General features: G+C 45.2%; 1 protein-coding gene across 4 annotated transcripts in view; it reads left to right on the plus strand.

Annotated features, from left to right (window-relative positions):
* The window catches only part of trappc8 (trafficking protein particle complex subunit 8), a 97254-nt gene extending 84039 nt beyond the window's left edge, over nucleotides 1-13215 (plus strand). For 3 of the 4 annotated variants that reach the window (XM_084308989.1, XM_084308991.1, XM_084308990.1), the window contains exons 29-31: nucleotides 658-800; nucleotides 10486-10575; nucleotides 11442-13215. In XM_084308989.1, the coding sequence (XP_084165115.1) occupies nucleotides 658-800; nucleotides 10486-10575; nucleotides 11442-11676 (468 nt within the window). In that variant the 3' untranslated portion in view covers nucleotides 11677-13215. The remainder of the gene's footprint in view (nucleotides 1-657; nucleotides 801-10485; nucleotides 10576-11441) is intronic. The other variant, XM_084308992.1, reaches the window with a different exon arrangement.
* Nucleotides 13216-18454: the final 5239 nt, after the last annotated feature.

An 18454-nucleotide genomic window follows, 5' to 3' on the forward strand; every position in this document is an offset into this window, starting at 1 on the left:
GTCAAACTCTCATTTCCATAACCGTGAAAAACTCATCATCATCTCAGAACTTAATGCCCCCCCCCAAACACACACACACCTTCACCTCCTTTTCTTCTGTCCTTTCCTCTTCCAGCCCCACTGTCACAACTTAACTTCCTTCAAGCCGTTGCCTAGCAACAGCATCCATCCATTCATAAGAGGGGCGAGAGAGAAGTTCCACTTTATTCCTGTTTATCCTGCAGGCTTTTTATAGCTCTGCACGTGAGACTGACCCCTGGGAACAGCCATCTTCCTCTACCTCTCGTGTTCTTTCTCTCCCTGTCTTGCATTAGTCTCCGTCTCTCTCCCTGTCTCTCTGTCTCTGTCTGTCTGAGGGAGATGTTCTGGCACATCTGTGAAGAGTCGACCGGTCTTGTACACAAGTGTCATATTGATTTAACAAGTCTGTCTTGTACAGGAGCATTTCAGAAATTCTCTGTTACCAATAACCCCATTCATCAACCTTTTATTTATTCTCAAATACAATTGAGGTCACCCTCATTTTCAATGTTGTCCATTGTAGCCTGAATATCAGCCTGACATCCCGTACCAGTATCGGTACCAATATCATTACCAGTAGCAGTACCAGTAGCAGTACCAGTCCTGATCTTCACGTTGTGTGTCTTCGTCCTGTAGGAGGCGCAGGAGATGGTGTTGCTGAAGTTTAAGCCTGACGTGCCTCCTCCAATGAGCCGGCCCTCTGCGGAGCAACTGGCCCACCTGATCAAGACCAACCTGCACTACCCAGAGAGCTACAACCACCCCTTCACACAGAGGAGGTGAGACACAGACAGACAGACATGCACTACCCAGAGAGCTACAACCACCCCTTCACACAGAGGAGGTGAGACACAGACAGACAGACATGCACTACCCAGAGAGCTACAACCACCCCTTCACACAGAGGAGGTGAGACACAGACAGACAGACAGACATGCACTACCCAGAGAGCTACAACCACCCCTTCACACAGAGGAGGTGAGACACAGACAGACAGACATGCACTACCCAGAGAGCTACAACCACCCCTTCACACAGAGGAGGTGAGACACAGACAGACAGACATGCACTACCCAGAGAGCTACAACCACCCTTCACACAGAGGAGGTGAGACACAGACAGACATGCACTACCCAGAGAGCTACAACCACCCTTCACACAGAGGAGGTGAGACAGACAGACAGACAGACATGCACTACCCAGAGAGCTACAACCACCCCTTCACACAGAGGAGGTGAGACATACAGACAGACAGACATGCACTACCCAGAGAGCTACAACCACCCTTCACACAGAGGAGGTGAGACACAGACAGACAGACATGCACTACCCAGAGAGCTACAACCACCCTTCTTCACACAGAGGAGGTGAGACACAGACAGACAGACATGCACTACTCAGAGAGAGCATCCTGACTGGTAACATCACCTCCTGGTTTGGGAATAGCACCGCACAAGACCGCAGCAGATTACAGAGAGTGGCCCGTTCAGCCAAACGCACAATTGGAGGTGGGCTTCCCACTCTCCAGGACATTTATAACGAGCGTTGCAGGGCCAAGGCTAAGAGAATAATCAAAAACTAGTCACCCAAACAACTGCCTCTTTGAACTGCTGCGGTCAGGCAAGCGCTACCGGAGTCTCATGTCCAGTACAGAAAGACTCCGAAGGAGCTTCTATCCCCAGGCCATCAGGATGCTCAATGACAATGACACTATGTAACAACCATCATCTACACTCACTGCACACACATCCACATGTACACACTCACTTTAAACAAACACTCACCTTATCACTCACTTTACTCACTTTAACACACTTTATATTTATCTATTATTAAAGAGATTTGCACTACATTCATACCTCATTTGCACCTTACCCTAAGTTTTGTACCTCATTTCATCTCTGCATTGTACCTCACTGTTACTCATTTCACGCTGTATTGCATTATGTATATTGACTGAACATGCCTTTACTTACTTTTTGTGTTTTATTTTTTTATTCTTTTTTAAACAAACATATAAACAAACATGACAACACACGATAAGATATACAAGCATTATTAACAGTGCACATCCAATGAAATCACCATATAGTTAAATGTCTTATACAGGATCTTATACTGCTATCTAATACCCTACACACATATGCTCTAGCTCGTACCCCCCCCTCCCGGACCCCCCATTGGATAATCCATCCATTATCCCACGCTCCTAACCAGACACTACCATTATATGCTAGCTTTTATTATCTCCACCACTTCTAACCACTTACTTTTTACTTACTTCACAGCCACTGGAGACAGCAGGGCACGGATCTATTAAAAATCGAACCGGCTAAACCGATCATTCAGCGCCAACCACGTAATAATACGTGTTTGCTCGCCAACGCTTGAGCGCCAAACACGTAATAATACGTTTTTTGATCCTTTGATCTTTTTCCTCTGATCCCCGTTCTAAATCATCATCCGGATCATTCTAGCCGTCCCTGGCTCGTTTAACTACGTGGGAATTGCAATGCCGATCGAATATCACCAGGTGGCAGTATCGCCTACCTTTTGAACTCGGATAGAAAGGCAACAGGAGAGTCAATGAATGCACCGGACTATTGAGGCTCTCTCTGTGGGGGAGGAGCTCTTCCAAAGCAATCGCTAGCAGATCTGCTCGCCTCAAAACCTATAGTGTCCCGTAAACACGTGTAATTACATATAAACGAGTAATCGCGATCGCCGATGGGATCATTGGAATTATTCTTTTTGGATTACCTTCTGGCTAAGGTAAGGACCCCCTATGTCTATTTTACCAAACGTGAAACATGTTTATGTAACGATCACAGTGGATTACTTTACCGGTCATAAACGAGGCTTTTTCTAATGATCGGATTTTCTGAAGGTACATATTTAAATGTTATATACCTTTTTGATTTCGGGTTTCAGGGAATCAACCAGAACGATTCGCACATAACACGTTTTATCTCGCGATCTATGGAAAAAGACTGGATTATCTTGGAAATGTTTAGCGTGTAATAAACTACAAACTACAGTGTGTAGAAACAAACTCTTTTTTCCATGTTGGACTACAAATAGTGTCGGTCTTGATGTAATAAACGTCACTCTGCGTGTTTGACTCTGCTATGCCATGTTCCACTTGTAGTATGACAAAAATGGCAGATGGCAGTGGCACATATGTGAGCAGGCACAGAGTTTAGGGTCTTGTTGAGTTCTTTAAAAAATATACATGATGTGAAAGTACAGGTTCCTACCTTAAAAATAAGCCATCCCTTGTACTTGATTGATTGATATTTTAAATTTGTGTGTCTTACATACAGATGTATGCCCAGCCCATATGGGCTTACAAGACCCATAAACAATAAGTATATACTTAACAATAAGTATATAGACCAAGATGGCCACAAAAAAGAAAACAAACTAAAACATAACAAGCTGTAAACAATGTACTTCAAAGAAACTAGATGAATTCATATAAAATGATATAGGATATAATGTGTTTTGTCTCAAGTGCCATGCTTTTTCCAAAAATCCTGCAAAACTGAAAATCTCCACAAAAAACCAACTCAACGTACAACTCTCAGACTGCCAAAACAAATCCGGATTTACAAATAGAATTTTCTCAAATAAAACCCTCAAGTCCGTGAACAAGGGGCAGTGAAAAACTAAATGAAATTCATCCTCCACCACTGCCAGATCACAGAGAACACACAACCGCTCCTCCTCAGGTGTACCTTGGAATCTACCCACTTCCACAGCCAATGGCAGGGTGCACACAGAGACCTCCGTCCTCTCTTTAAATGTAAAATTACAGGAGGTTCAGTAAAAGAAATCATCTTTAATTTCAACATATTTTCTAAGTTTATGTTTCTTCCATATCTCCACCTTCCACTTATCCTGATGGATTTTTGATCATTTTGGTTGAATTATATTAACCTTACACTGCAGATCGGGCGGATACTTTTTTCAATCTGTCTTATTACCATGATGGTTTTTGATGAGCTTGTTTTGAGCCAGAGACCTTCAAAAGCTTGGAGCTGTTTCTGTTAATGATGCATGCTGAACTACTTTACCCAGGGACCAGTGCAATTCACATAACCCTCCCCCACCTAACAGCAATCATGTGGCTTTGTTATTATGATGTGAGAGACAGTTTACAGTTTAACTTATCTTGTGTATGGAGCAACACGGCCACTAGTGCAAGTTGTTAATTTTCTGCAAGTGAGCAGGATGACGCCCTTCCAACTGAGGATTTTGGGAGATGCAGAGATGGGTGGGATTCATCACAACTACATTTTCATTGTTCCTACAAGCTCTTATACTGTATTATGACCTTATCACTGAAAGAGGCTGAACTTTAATCAACACATGATGTGTCCTACCAGAGGGTGAACGATACTGCCTCGCCCTTCTTGCTCCTCCTTTATTTTGCTTCCCCATCTCTGTCTTTCTCTCTCGGTCTGTCTCCCTCTGAGGATTTGTGTGGCGGTGAGACTGCCAAGGTTGGTCGTGACTCAGGAACATTAACTTGTCTACTTTGTGACTGACTTAATATACAGTACAGTCAGGACCATAAATATTTGGACATTGACACAATTTTTTAAATGTTGGCTCTGTACACCACCACAATGGACTTGAAATGAAACAATCAGGATGTGCTTTAAATATTTACATAGTTAATTTGAGGGTATTTACATACAAATCAGGTGAACAGTGTATTAATTTTGTATGAGCTTGTTTTAATACTTTGTTGCAAATCATTTGCAGTCAATGACAGCCTGAAGTCTGGAACCCATAGACATCACCAGATGCTGGGTTTGGTCCCTGGTGATGCTCTGCCAGGCTTCTACTGCAACTGTCTTCAGTTCCTGCCTGTTCTTGGGGCATTTTCCCTTCGGTTTTGTCTTCAGCAAGTGAAATGCATGCTCAATTGGATTCAGGTGATTGACTTGGCCATTGAATAATATTCCACTTCGTTGCCATACAAAACTCTTTGGTTGCTTTCGCAGTATGCTTCAACTAAGTCATTGTCCAAGTGCATTGTGAAGCACCATCCAATGAGTTCTGAAGCATTTGGCTGAATATGAGCAGATAATATTGCCTGAAACACTTCTGAATGCATCCTGCAGCAGTCATATCATCAATAAATACAAGGGAACCAATTCCATTGACAGTCATACATGCCCACACCGACACTACCACCACCATGCTTCACAGATGAGGTGGTATGCTTTGGATCATGAGCAGTTCCTTTCCTTCTCCATACTCTTCTCTTCCCATCATTCTGGTACAAGTTGATCTTTTTCTCATCTGTCCATAGGATGTTTTTTCTGAACTGTACAGGCTTAGATGTTTTTCTGGTCGTCCTGTTTTTGAGGCTCACCAATGGTTTACATCTGAACCCTCTGTATTCACTCTGGTGAAGTCTTCTCTAGATTGTTGACTTTGACACAGATACGCCTCCCTACCTCCTGGAGAGTGTTTGTGATCTGGCCAACTGTTGTGAAGGGGTTTTTATTCACCAGGGAAAGAAGTCTTCTTTCTTCTTCACCCACCACAATTGTTTTCCATGGTGTTCTGGGTCTATTGGTGTTGCTGAGCTCACCAGTGCGTTCTTTCTTTTTAAGTATGTACCAAACATTTGATTTGGCCACACCTAATGTTTTTGCTACTGTATCTCTCTGATGTTTTTTTTTTTTTTTTTTTTTTTTTAAGCCCAATGATGGTGACGCTCGTTGGACCTCATTGAGAGCTGATGGCAACATATTCCAAATGCAAATACCCCACTTCAAAATGAATTCTCCGTGGAACAGCTGAGCAGCCAATTGTTTAATTACTTTTGGGCAATATAGGCACTAGGGGTGGAACGGTACGCATTCAAACCGTACACCGTTCGGTACGACCTCCACGGTTCGGGGCATGTGTGTATTGTTCGGTTATAATGTTAGCCGCAAGCTAACTAGCGTTGGCCGCGAGCTAACCATGGAGTCACTTCGCTGTGTTCCATTAGTGGGGGGGGGGGGGGGGGGGGGGTATATTGACGAGGCTTGACAACAGAGGTTCAAAGATAACTTCACATTTATTGGCTGTTGGTTTATATTATATCATCAGGGCTTCTCCTTCCAACGCTGTGTGTTACTGTTGACTATTTACTTCCTTGTGTGACGTCACTTAAAATACGCCTACCAGGACACTCAAATAGCAAAAGCGAGTCGAGTCGATTAGGTACCATGCAGTGAAAAGCAGCATAAGAGAATACTTCATAATGTTTCATGCAATTAAAAAGTAAATATATATTTTTAGTACACATGATTTATTTATTTTAAACAACCGTGACTTTTCCTTTTTGATAAGAAAGTCTAGTGCTGGTTGAGCATATTCATACTTTATGTTGATGGCCTTTGTCTATAATGTGGCCACAAAAATTGAAAAGGTTTAATTATTTAAGTTAATACTTTGATAAATGTTGCCTATATTTTTCAGTCAGTTCGGTCTTTGTGTGCCAAACATTATTAAACGTAAACTTTTTTTTTACCAAATAAATGAGAAGCATGTTTAAATCAGCAATGCCTCCCCTCTCTCTCCTAGCTCTAACCGTCACTGTCAAAATAATGTGCCTGATGTCAAACTGCCTCATTCTTTCAGTTTTTGCATGACTACGTCCTTGAGAATAACTGAAAAGTTGGATTATTTTTAGGCTATATATCTCATGCTGATGTATGGTATTTTTGGAGTGTTAAATTTTTTTTAAATAAAAAACAATTTATATCGAACCGAACCGAAAACCGTGACACCAAAACCGTGATACGAACCGAACCGTAGATTTTGTAAACCGTTCCACCCCTAATAGGCACACATATAAATTATTGTAATTCCTACACCGTTCACCTGATTTGGATGTAAATACCCTCAAATTAAAGCTGAATGTCTGCACTTAAATCACGTCTTGATTGTTTCATTGCAAATCCATTGTGGTGGCGTACAGAGCCGGAATTATGAAAAGTGTCCAAATATTTATGGACCCGACTGTATGGCATTCCAGTTAGTGTTTCTCAACCAAGCAGTTTCTCTCCAAGCACATCCAGTCTCTCTCCAAGCACATCCAGTCTCTCTCCAAGCACATCCAGTCTCTCTCCAAGCACATCCAGTCTCTCTCCAAGCACATCCAGTCTCTCTCCAAGCACATCCAGTCTCTCTCCAAGCACATCCAGTCTCTCTCCAAGCACATCCAGTCTCTCTGCAAGCACATCCAGTCTCTCTGCAAGCACATCCAGTCTCTCTGCAAGCACATCCAGTCTCTCTCCAAGCACATCCAGACTGTCTTACCCTCAGCGCTGCAGACTGTCTTACCCTCAGCGCTGCAGACTGTCTCACTCTCAGCAGACTGTCTTACCCTCAGCAGACTGTCTTACCCTCAGCGCTGCAGACTGTCTTACCCTCAGCAGACTGTCTTACCCTCAGCGCTGCAGACTGTCTTACCCTCAGCAGACTGTCTTACCCTCAGCACTGCAGACTGTCTCACCCTCAGCGCTGCAGACTGTCTTACCCTCAGCACTGCAGACTGTCTCACCCTCAGCAGACTGTCTTACCCTCAGCACTGCAGACTGTCTCACCCTCAGCAGACTGTCTTACCCTCAGACTGTCTTACCCTCAGACTGTCTTACCCTCAGACTGTCTTACCCTCAGACTGTCTTACCCTCAGCGCTGCAGACTGTCTTACCCTCAGCACTACAGACTGTCTTACCCTCAGCAGACTGTCTTACCCTCAGACTGTCTTACCCTCAGCACTGCAGACTGTCTCACCCTCAGCGCTGCAGACTGTCTCACCCTCAGCGCTGCAGACTGTCTCACCCTCAGCGCTGCAGACTGTCTCACCCTCAGCGCTGCAGACTGTCTCACCCTCAGCGCTGCAGACTGTCTCACCCTCAGCACTGCAGACTGTCTCACCCTCAGCACTGCAGACTGTCTCACCCTCAGCACTGCAGACTGTCTCACCCTCAGCGCTGCAGACTGTCTCACCCTCAGCAGACTGTCTCACCCTCAGCGCTGCAGACTGTCTCACCCTCAGCAGACTGTCTCACCCTCAGCGCTGCAGACTGTCTCACCCTCAGCAGACTGTCTTACCCTCAGCACTGCAGACTGTCTTACCCTCAGCACTGCAGACTGTCTTACCCTCAGCAGACTGTCTTACCCTCAGCAGACTGTCTTACCCTCAGCAGACGGTCTTACCCTCAGCGCTGCAGACTAGGCTGTACTGTAATGTGTGGACACTCATAGATGGACATTACAGTAGGGACATTTTTCCAGTGAGGTTTTGTTGGAGCGTGTTGTCATTGCGGTGCACAGGTGCTTCTATCTGTATTTGTATTGAATCCATCTCCCAAACACAACGCTACTATAGATTAATCAATTAGCCATTAGATTATTCGAATAATGGAAAAAATAAATGTTGGATGCAGCCCTAGCAGACAGTGTTAATTTTGGCAGCTATTTTAATTTTAGTCTTAGTCATGTGTCAAATGCTCCTTTTTCGTTTTCATCACATTTAGTCACCTTAATTTATTTTTATTTTAGTCAGTTTTAGTCAACTAAATGTCTGAGCATTTTAGTCTTAGTCAGTTTTAGTCTCGATTTGTCTTTTTTGTTTTAGTCTAGATTTAGTCGCGGAAAATGGATGACATTTTTGTCTAGTTTTCGTTAATGAAAGAAAAGGCATTTTATTCTCTTGTAATGCAATTCTATGTACCGCTACAGTCAGTCAAATTCACATTAATTTCTATTGGGATCATAGATTCATGTAGACGCCCCTCTCCCCACTCTCCCATAACGTAATGAGTTAAAGATGTAAACAGTTAAAGACCCTCACCAGTCTTAAAATAACAAACAGTAAAGTGAACCGAACGTTTCCACAGCCCATGTGAAGCAGACATGACCCCTGGTTGTACAAAAATAATATATATACATATTAGAGCATAGAAGTGCTCCACATATATACACCATAAGACATAATCAAACCAATAGTTTTAGTCTTAGTCATGTGTCAAATGCTCCTTTTTCGTTTTCATCATATTTAGTCACCTTCATTTATTTTTCATTTTAGTCTTAGTCAGTTTTAGGCCCTGTTTAGACGGAAACGCTAGCAGGTGAATCCGCAAAAATATTTTTTCGGATGTGCCTTTTGTTTATACGGCAACAGCGTTTTTACGGGGTGAAACCGCAAAAAAGTGAGACCACCTTCCAGGGTGGAATTCCTAGAAACGATAAACCTTTGCGCTATCATCTAAACTGTCAAACCGCATAAAACGATGACGAAAGGGTTGTCAAGGCTCTTGTCGCGCGTACTGCTTACATCACAGGCATGCGCCAGTAGCCTAGAAGCGTAAACAAAGCATGTCTGATTCTATCCATGGCGATCACCTGAAGGCTACATTGGCAGTCTTTCAGCCTCGTCTGCACGCAGAATTCCATCCCAAAACACTAGTCTAAACGCAAAATTAAAAGTGAGGCCGCAAGGTTTCTGTTCAGACTCTCTCCGTCTAAACGTAGCCTTAATCAACTACAGGTCTGAGCATTTTAGTCTTAGGCTTTGTGTCCACCGGGGACGTTTTTTTCAAGACTGACCGATTTGAAAAGCAAAAAAAAAAAGCTCAGAGCGTTTTCCTGAGTCTCGCGGCTCCGCCACTTGCTCGATGTTGATTGGTCGGTCGAAAAAAGTTACCTTGATGAGCGGCGCTCCTCTCCAAAAGTTGAACTAGTTTGAACTTTAGGCGCTGGGAGCGCTCCGCCCAAAAACGCTGCCGCCGAGAGCGCTAAAACGCGAGGCGCGGCGCTGGGAAAAGGAGTGCGTCTGTAGCATAGAAATGAATGACAGAAAGGAGCTGACAACTCATAAAACGTCCCTGGTCGACACAGGCCCTTAGTCAGTTTTAGTCTCGATTTTGACTTTTTTGTTTTAGTCTAGATTTAGTCGGGGGGAAAAGCTTTGTTGACGACCATATATAGTCATCATTTTCGTTGACAAAATTAACACTGCTAGCCGTGTGTCTGGACGGTTTCCTGCTTTAGTTTTTGGTTTTGATGATCAAAAAGGGTTGCAGTGCCTGGATCAAGGGCACATTGGCAGAGACGGTTGGCAGTGTTGATTTAATAGCGGTCAACGTCCAGGTGCTGGAATACACTCCCCTGACAGTGCCGGGGATCAAACCGGCAATCTTCCAGTTACCGGTCGGCCTCTTTACCTCTAAGACAAAATATCACCCCAGACTGTTACTCTACTAGTGAGCTGTAAGACTACCAGTCACCCCAGACTGTTACTCTAGCTGTAGACAAATCACCTGTTTGGTCTTCAAGATCTCTACTCTACTCTATTATTTATAGCCCTTCTGTTATGTTGTATTCTACTCTATTCTGTTGTCTACAGTATTTAGTGACTCATATTGTGACTTCCTGTCTCTGTTCTAGTCTCTGTGTGGTTCCCGTCACCCTGACTCTGTCCAACTGCTCCATGGCTCAAGTTGACGTGATCATCGACCTTCGACACAAAAGCAGCAGGTAAACACTAGCACACTGTATAGTATGTCACAGACTGGTCTTTTTCTAAGCTCTTTATAAATTCCACGAGCTACGTTGGACCTGGGATGTGGCTATTGTTCCATGCCTGTGTCTATACCAGCAACTTTGGAATTGACCAAAGAAATACCCCTATGCGTCTGTCTAGGCAAGCATGGTAGCTTACTCCTTTGCATAGGCAGAGCAGCCAGGGAAAGAGATCAGGCAGTGATACAGTATACAAACCGTTCCTTTCTCACTTCCTGGTGTTCATGATTGCAATTGGAGTGGTTCTAATATCTTGTCGTTCCAGTGATTTAGTACTGTTAAGCATCGGGCAGAAATGGGGCTAACGTTTCTTTTTTGGACGATTGCATACCCAAAGTAATTTGCGATTTATTATACTTTATAGTTTATACTTATAGCACATGCATGACAATGCATGCCATCGGGCCGTCTGATGATTAAGAGGTTAAAGAACCACACCAGTCTTTTTGATGAGTGGGTTCCAAGTCGTTTACATGAACCAAGTCGTATAATGTTATTTTCTGCTGATTAAAGACTGCCATTGGCTTCCAGAAGTTCCAGTGTATCTGAAAATTCCCATAACTAATATTTAACTGTACGTAACCAACAGCAGTTCTGTTTCAACAATACTTCATCTCACACATCATTCTCTCATTCTTCTCATCTTTCCATCCCTACCTTTCTTCTACCTTTACCCACCACCTCTCTCTCTCTCTCCCCTTGTCTATCTCCTCATCTCTCTCTCCTCATCTTTCTCTCTCTCCTCCCATCTCTCTCTCTCCTCGTCTCTCTCCATCTCCTATCTCCTCTCTCTCTCTCTCTCTCTCCCTCCCTCTCTCCAGCACTGAGCCACTGGAGGTACATGGTTCGTTCACGTGGTTGGGTCAGACGCAGTACAAGCTGCAGCTGAAGGCACAGGAAGTGACGCGGGTGTCTCTGCGCGCTTGCTTCCTGCACGCCGGCGTGTACAACCTGGGGACGCCGCGCGTGTGGGCCAAGCTGTCCTCGCAGGAGGCTCTGTGTGAGACCAGCCCGCAGACGGCCACGCCCGCCCTCATCATCATCAACAGCGCCTGAGAGCCCCCCTCGGACCAGACGGAAGCTGTGCTGCAAGACTCTCATGAAGGAGCTCTACCTACAGCAACTACTCTCTCGTTCACTAAGTCGACTACACACCGCCTGCTCCTCTGGTTTCTTTCAGACTTAATGCGTAATAACTGGAGGAAAACAAAATGCAATGAAAGGAAGTTGTTTTTGTACTCTGTGATTAAAGTGAAAGAAAGGTATATTTAATTATTAACTCATTCAGCGCCAATCGCAAATAAAGTCGGGTTATCTCGCCAGCGGTTGAGCGTCAAACCTGAGAAAAGTCGGGGTTTTGATCCTTTGATATTTTTCCTTTGATCCCTGTTCTACACAGTCCCCCGGAGCCTCCTGGCATAACGTTGGAATTGCAATGACGATCGAAATCCGCCAGGTGGCAGTATCGCCTACCTTATGAACATCATGTTAGTACCGGCCCCACCACAGCCCCAAAATAACTAGGTAGTCGTTGTGAGCTGGCTCAGAGACAGCAGGGATGGGGGTACACGCTGGCGCTGAATGAGTTAAGAGCTAAGACGTGTTAGGAGAGAAAAAAATGAACATTGGAATCTTGCATCAGTTGAGCTTGTGCAGATGACAACGACCACAACGATACAACAATAACAACACCACCATCAATGACGGCAGCGACAACAACGGCACCAACGGCAGCAGCAGTGCAGCGGTCGGGATGTTTTTCCCCTTGGCCAGAGAAGCACAGTGGACTTGACAGTTCTTCAACAGGACTTTTGTTGTTGTTATTTGTGCCCCAGCTGGCTGACATGGCAACTGCCCTCTTCCTCCTCCCCCCCCTCCTTTTGCTCCTCCTCCCCCTCCTCTTGCTCCTCTTCCTCCTCCTCTTGCTCCTCCTCCTCTTCCTGCTCCTCCTCCTTTTCCTCCTCCTCGGCCAGCCAGTGTGCGGCTGTCAGCCCAGGGTCATATCTTATTCTCCTCCCAGTAACGTCTCCATGGCACAGCCAGCGCTTTGGCTTCCGACGTTCTCTGTGATGAGAATCCACGGAGGAGGAAGAGTAGGGAGGACTGGTCTCTCCTCTACAGCCATGTGAGGAGGACTATGCTTCTACTTTATTTCTTTTTCTAGTGTTGAAACTAATCCCTGGGCGGTCAAGGAGTTGGTTGGTAGTCGCCCCGCAAGGACTGTTTACTTCTTGGATAACCTGGACGACCCCCCCACCCCATCCCCAAGCCCCCCCCTACAAACCCACACAGACACACAACACATCCCAATGAGCCCTCACCTCTCTTGACCACTTCAGACTTGAGGTTGACCCCCCCCACACACACACACACAGCACCAGGCTCTGATGGTACCCCCCCCCCCCCCGCCTGTCTGTCTAGTGTCAGTCTTCTGGAATGCTGCGCCTGACTCACACATTCATTTTCTACAAATAAAAAATACCACCAACTGACGCACCCCCCACCGCCCTCATTTGACCTTGTGATCAAAGCTGTTATTTAAATGTATGTATCTACTCAATTGCTTTTTTCTGAAGAAAATAAATGAATAAAAAGTATGTATTATATTTATAACAAATTGACTTGTAAATAGAAAATAAAAATGTAACCAATGATCTGCGCTGTAAGAGGCTTGTCTCCCCATTGTCATGTTTGTCCTGAAAAGAAGTTGGTTAGCGTGCCTTCCAAAATGTACACATGTTTCGGTGAAAGGGACACTTCACCAAAAAACAACTGATTTATTCTGCACATTATCTCACACACATCCAAATCCTGACATTGAATCATGTGTTAATTACAGCTCAATGAAATTATAATGTAGTCCCTATAAGACAAGGTATTGCTTTTTTTTTTTCATTGAGCTGTAATTATCATAACACAAGTTGTGTGTTAGAAGACTGTTTAGAGTTTTTGGAGATGTGAGATTAAGTGAAAGATATATCTGCATTGTTTTTTGGTAAAGTGTCCCATTAAGATACCCACACTCAATAATCATCTCCATTGAGAATGTTATTAATGGGCCCATATTGTGGATATTTTAGTGCTTTTTTGTTCAGGAAGATTTTGTGCAGAAACATTTCCAGATGATTAAAACACCACAGAGGCCACGCTTCAGACGACTGGTACCAAAACAGACTAGTGAAAAAAGAAAATGCCAGAGGTCTGGAAAGAATCCCTGTATCTGGAACAAGTTTATAGTGATTGGATGTTTGTCAACAGCATCAATCCACTTTATTGGGGTTGGATGTTGCCTAGTGATTCTTGAGTGGTGGTGTTTAGGTGACATTGGGACTAAATTATATGGGGAAAGAAAAACAAAACTAATTCACACACCTACACAGAATACCTCTACACCTGTACGTCACACAGCCTGAAACACTCCTATGTGCGTTTATGGCAGAAGGCCCAGCAGAGACTTCACTTCCTGAGGGTGTTGAGGAAGGGATGGTAACGGATGTACACGGACACGCCACCAGGGGGAGCCCTACAGACATCGTCCCAGTGAGATGCAATAGGAAAATAGGCCAAAACGCATTCCTATATTCAGCAGCAGTACAATGGAATAGCCTACCAATGGAGTTGAAGACCATAAGCCCCTTCTCCACTTTTAAATTAGCTATAAAGAGGTGGATCATAAGTAGCAGAAGCTGGGACTAGTGAACAAAGGGTTTTAATGTGTTGTTCCTTTTTTATTCTTTTATAGTCTATAAAATGGAATATTATTGTATGTATTTTTTTGTTTTTATACCACACATCCTGACATACAGACACTACAAACACCCACATCCACACACCAGTACATAAATCCACTGACACTTATGATGAAGGACCACAATGGAAACAAGCCTATGGCTTTATTGTGTTTTATGAAATCCTATTGGTAAATGGAGAAAATGTATACCTGTTTCATATTGTGATCAAATGTATATGTGTGATTTTCCATTCTAAACCAATAAACTATTCAATCAATCAATCAAAGAACAGACTGGAGGAGCAGCTGATGGTGACCTTCTATCGCGCTGCTGTTGAGAGCCTGCTGACGTACTGCATAACAGTGTGAAGTGAAGCAGCCAGAAAGGCGATTCAGAGGGTCATAAACTTGGCACAGAGAATCATCGGCTGCCCCCTCCCCTCCCTGAAGGACTTCCACAACTCCCACTGCCTCAACAGAGCAAAAAACATTACCAAGGACAGCTTCCACCTGTTCGACCTGTTGCCACCAGGCTACAGGTGCATCAGAGCCAGAACAAACTGGCTCAGAGACAGTTTCTTCCCCAGAGCCATCACCACCTTGAACTCCAACATGCACCAATAACTCACCCCTTCCCCCTCCTCCCACACTGTGCAACATCCTACCCCCCAAGTGCAATATACACAGTGCAATACCCACTAGCGTCTGACACTGTGATTTTTTTTTTCTTTTTTTTTAACATGACATAAAATTAGATACACAAGCATTAACAGTAAATATCCACAATAAGTCACAGGATTATACATTCCATTTGATTCAATATAAATGTAGTTTATGAGATATATACCTAATACTTGCTGTAACTGAGGGGTACAATTCCCTGACTGTATTACTAGATATGATACTTACTACCACTACCTTTGTACTTAATATTCGGCCACCCAGTACTCGGCATAAATATATTATGATGAACACTGTCACGTAGATGAAACGGATCCAACACAAATGTACGAATTAGAAATAGGTCTTTATTTCTACACAGCGATGGTGTGTAGAGCAAGCACTTAATCAAATCAATCACATTTATGAATGGGAATTAGTATGCACTTTTATGGCAAGAGTATTCGTCGGTATATCAATAGAGAATGTCCAATCTCTGAAGGCGCAGGTGGTACATATACGACCTGGAATAGTTAAGGAATAACAGCAATGATACTTTAATGATTATAGACTGGATACACTAGGGGGGGTTAATCCGGTCGCTTGTAAGCCGACAGGAGTAGGAAGGGGGGGGGGGTAGAGTCCGGCTGCCTCATCCGGCCAAGGGTATCCCAGGTGAACCCACTGTAGTGCCGTTCAATGCGCCGGCGATCCTTGGACCACAGATGAAAGCAGGTGGACTCTCTGTGAGCCGGCTCTCTCCGGTCCACGGGGGAGAGACGTGAAGCGACCTCGTCTTGCAGAGCGTCTCCTCACCTTGCGTCCTCTCCAGGGGGGGGGGTTCCAACACACGGCAGTGTCGGGGGTCTTTATCCATGGAATAATCAACGTATACAAAGCATAATCCGTGCCTGGGAAGGCGGGCTGTCGTCGGTAGAATAATCCGGTATACAGGTCCACTCGCTCGTCGGCTCTGGGGCTCCTCGGGTGCAATCTCACATGGGGTCGATCATCCTGGATAAGCAGCCAGTTCTCTGCCCGAAACGATGGGGTACTGACTACGGTAGTATTCTCACCGCACGAAGCACTATATATTAACAGACTATTATTAGCTTAATAGACTACGTCCAACTCGACGATATAGTGCCAAATATGACTATTCAAATATTAATATACACGATGTCTCAATACCGATGGTAGGCCGAACTTGGCCTTACTCCCACACGTGGCGTCGCGGGGAGGCTTTACGTCTGTCACTCTATTGGAGGGTAAGAAACTGGACTGAAAAGGAAGTCCTACTTTAGTAGTGCAGTATATATACGCACTATGAACAAATAGTCCCATTAGTGGTGCGATAGCCAGATTCCTATGCGGAACTAGGACTTGTTCGTACATGTTGAGCGGTACGTTTGAACTGGGTCTGGGGGGTATGGCAGCCTGGCACCAAGGTCTCGACCAATAGTAGAATGGAGACTATTATGGGATGTTCAGTAGGCTAGAATGGATATTCAATGCATATTGTACAAGGAATATACAAGGGATATCAAGGAATATTAGAGAATATACAAATACAATTAAATGTATATATATAATAAATATATATATTCGGTTTAATCTGGCCCTTCACAACAGCCACCCCCTGATTGGTCCCAGACCTAATCAGTTAAGCAGAGACAGATTAATCGCGTTGTCTATTTACACATAAGGGTTTGCTGTAGGGGTCAGTCAACTTCACAAAGTCATAGGGTTATAGGGTCATGGTCATCATCGATTGTGTCTGGGAGTCGGGGCAGTTCTATGAGCCTCGCCACGGGACGGGTGTAAGTGCGACCCTGGACGAGCACTTCAGCTGCTCGGACCTTGCCGTCGGCACCGGTGATCACTTTGCTTACGCGGCCGGCCGGCCACATAGCTCTGGGCAGTGATTGATCAATAATCATGACGACTGTTCCTTCTGTCAAATTGTCTCTCTCCTTTACCCACTTCTGGCGGGTCTGTAGAGACGGTAGGTAGTGCAGTAGGAAACTGCTCCAAAACTTGTCGGCTAATACTTGGCTGTACCTCCACATTCGTCGGCCGTTCGCTTCTTCAGGCCGGTACATTGTCTGGGGTAACGCGGGATCTAGCCGCCCCATCAGGAGTGTGTTGGGGGTAACTGGGTCGATATCCGCCACATCACTGGAGACATATCCGAGGGGCTTCGAGTTAAGTACTCCCTCAATCTCCGTGAGGACTGTCATTAGGACTTCTTCCGCCACAGTCTGGGCCCCAAGTACTGCGTACATGGCTGTCTTTATGGAGCGCACTTCTCGTTCCCAAGTGCCACCGAAGTGGGGTGCGTTTGGGGGGTTGAATTGGAAATCAACCTGTGCTGGAGCGAGGTGGGTCTTAAGTTCTGGGCCCATAGCTTGGAAGCTCTCTCTCAGCTCTCTTTCGCCGCCTTTGAAGTTTGTCCCATGATCGGACAATAGGGTAGACGGTCTTCCTTTCCGTGATGTGAATCTACGGAAGGCCATAAGGAATGAGTCTGTGCTCATGGTCGGGAGAAGCTCGATGTGTATCGCTCTGGTGGTCATGCATTTGAATACAATACCCCACCGCTTCTCGGTTCCTCTTCCTTTCTTTATGTGCAGCGGGCCAAAGCAGTCCATACCCGTTGAGTGGAATGGCTTGTCACCGATTCGGAGGCGACATGGAGGAAGGTCAGCCATCCTTGGTATGCTGGGCTGCGCGCGCCACTTGCGGCAGTCTAGACATGTTCGCTGGAAGCGTCGTACCGCCTCTCTTCCTTGTAGGATCCAGTAACGACGTCTGATTTCCGCGAAGACTCTTTCTGCTCCTGCGTGATGTACATCCTCATCGTATTTATTTATAATCAGCTCTGTGACCTTGTGTCGGCTGTTCAATACGATCGGGTATTTAATGTCATCCGGTAGATTGGGGGCTCTGCGTAGGCGACCACCCACTCTGATGAGGGTATGAGCGTCGCTCTCGGGGGCCAGATGAATTAATCTGCTGTCGGATGGGACGGGCTTTCCTCCCTGTAGACAGGCCAATTCATCGGGGAACGAGTCTCTCTGGGCTCGCTGCAGTAGAAGCAATTCTGCTTCCTCGTAGTTAGCTGCTGACATTTCAGCGGGGGACTTACACTCCGGGTGGTGCCGCAGGAATGTCCTTTGTTGTGCACTCTCTATGGACGTGCAATCGTCTATGTTAGGGTCGGTGGAGGCTACGGTGCTCAATCCACAGAACACAGACTTCTTATTCTCAGCCTCCTCCTGACTGGCTTCCCTCGGGATAGGCGTGGGCCACTCTCCTTCCGGGAGCTTTAGGAATGCTGGGCCGTCACTGTAGACATTGCGACGGGTGAGGTCATCTAGGGGCATTCCCCGGGTGATGACGTCAGCTGGGTTCTGTTTTGTATCAACGTAGCGCCACTCTGTT

The sequence above is a fragment of the Notolepis coatsorum genome, assembly GCF_963971535.1.
Source record: "Notolepis coatsorum genome assembly, chromosome: 2".
NCBI lineage: Eukaryota > Metazoa > Chordata > Actinopteri > Aulopiformes > Paralepididae > Notolepis > Notolepis coatsorum.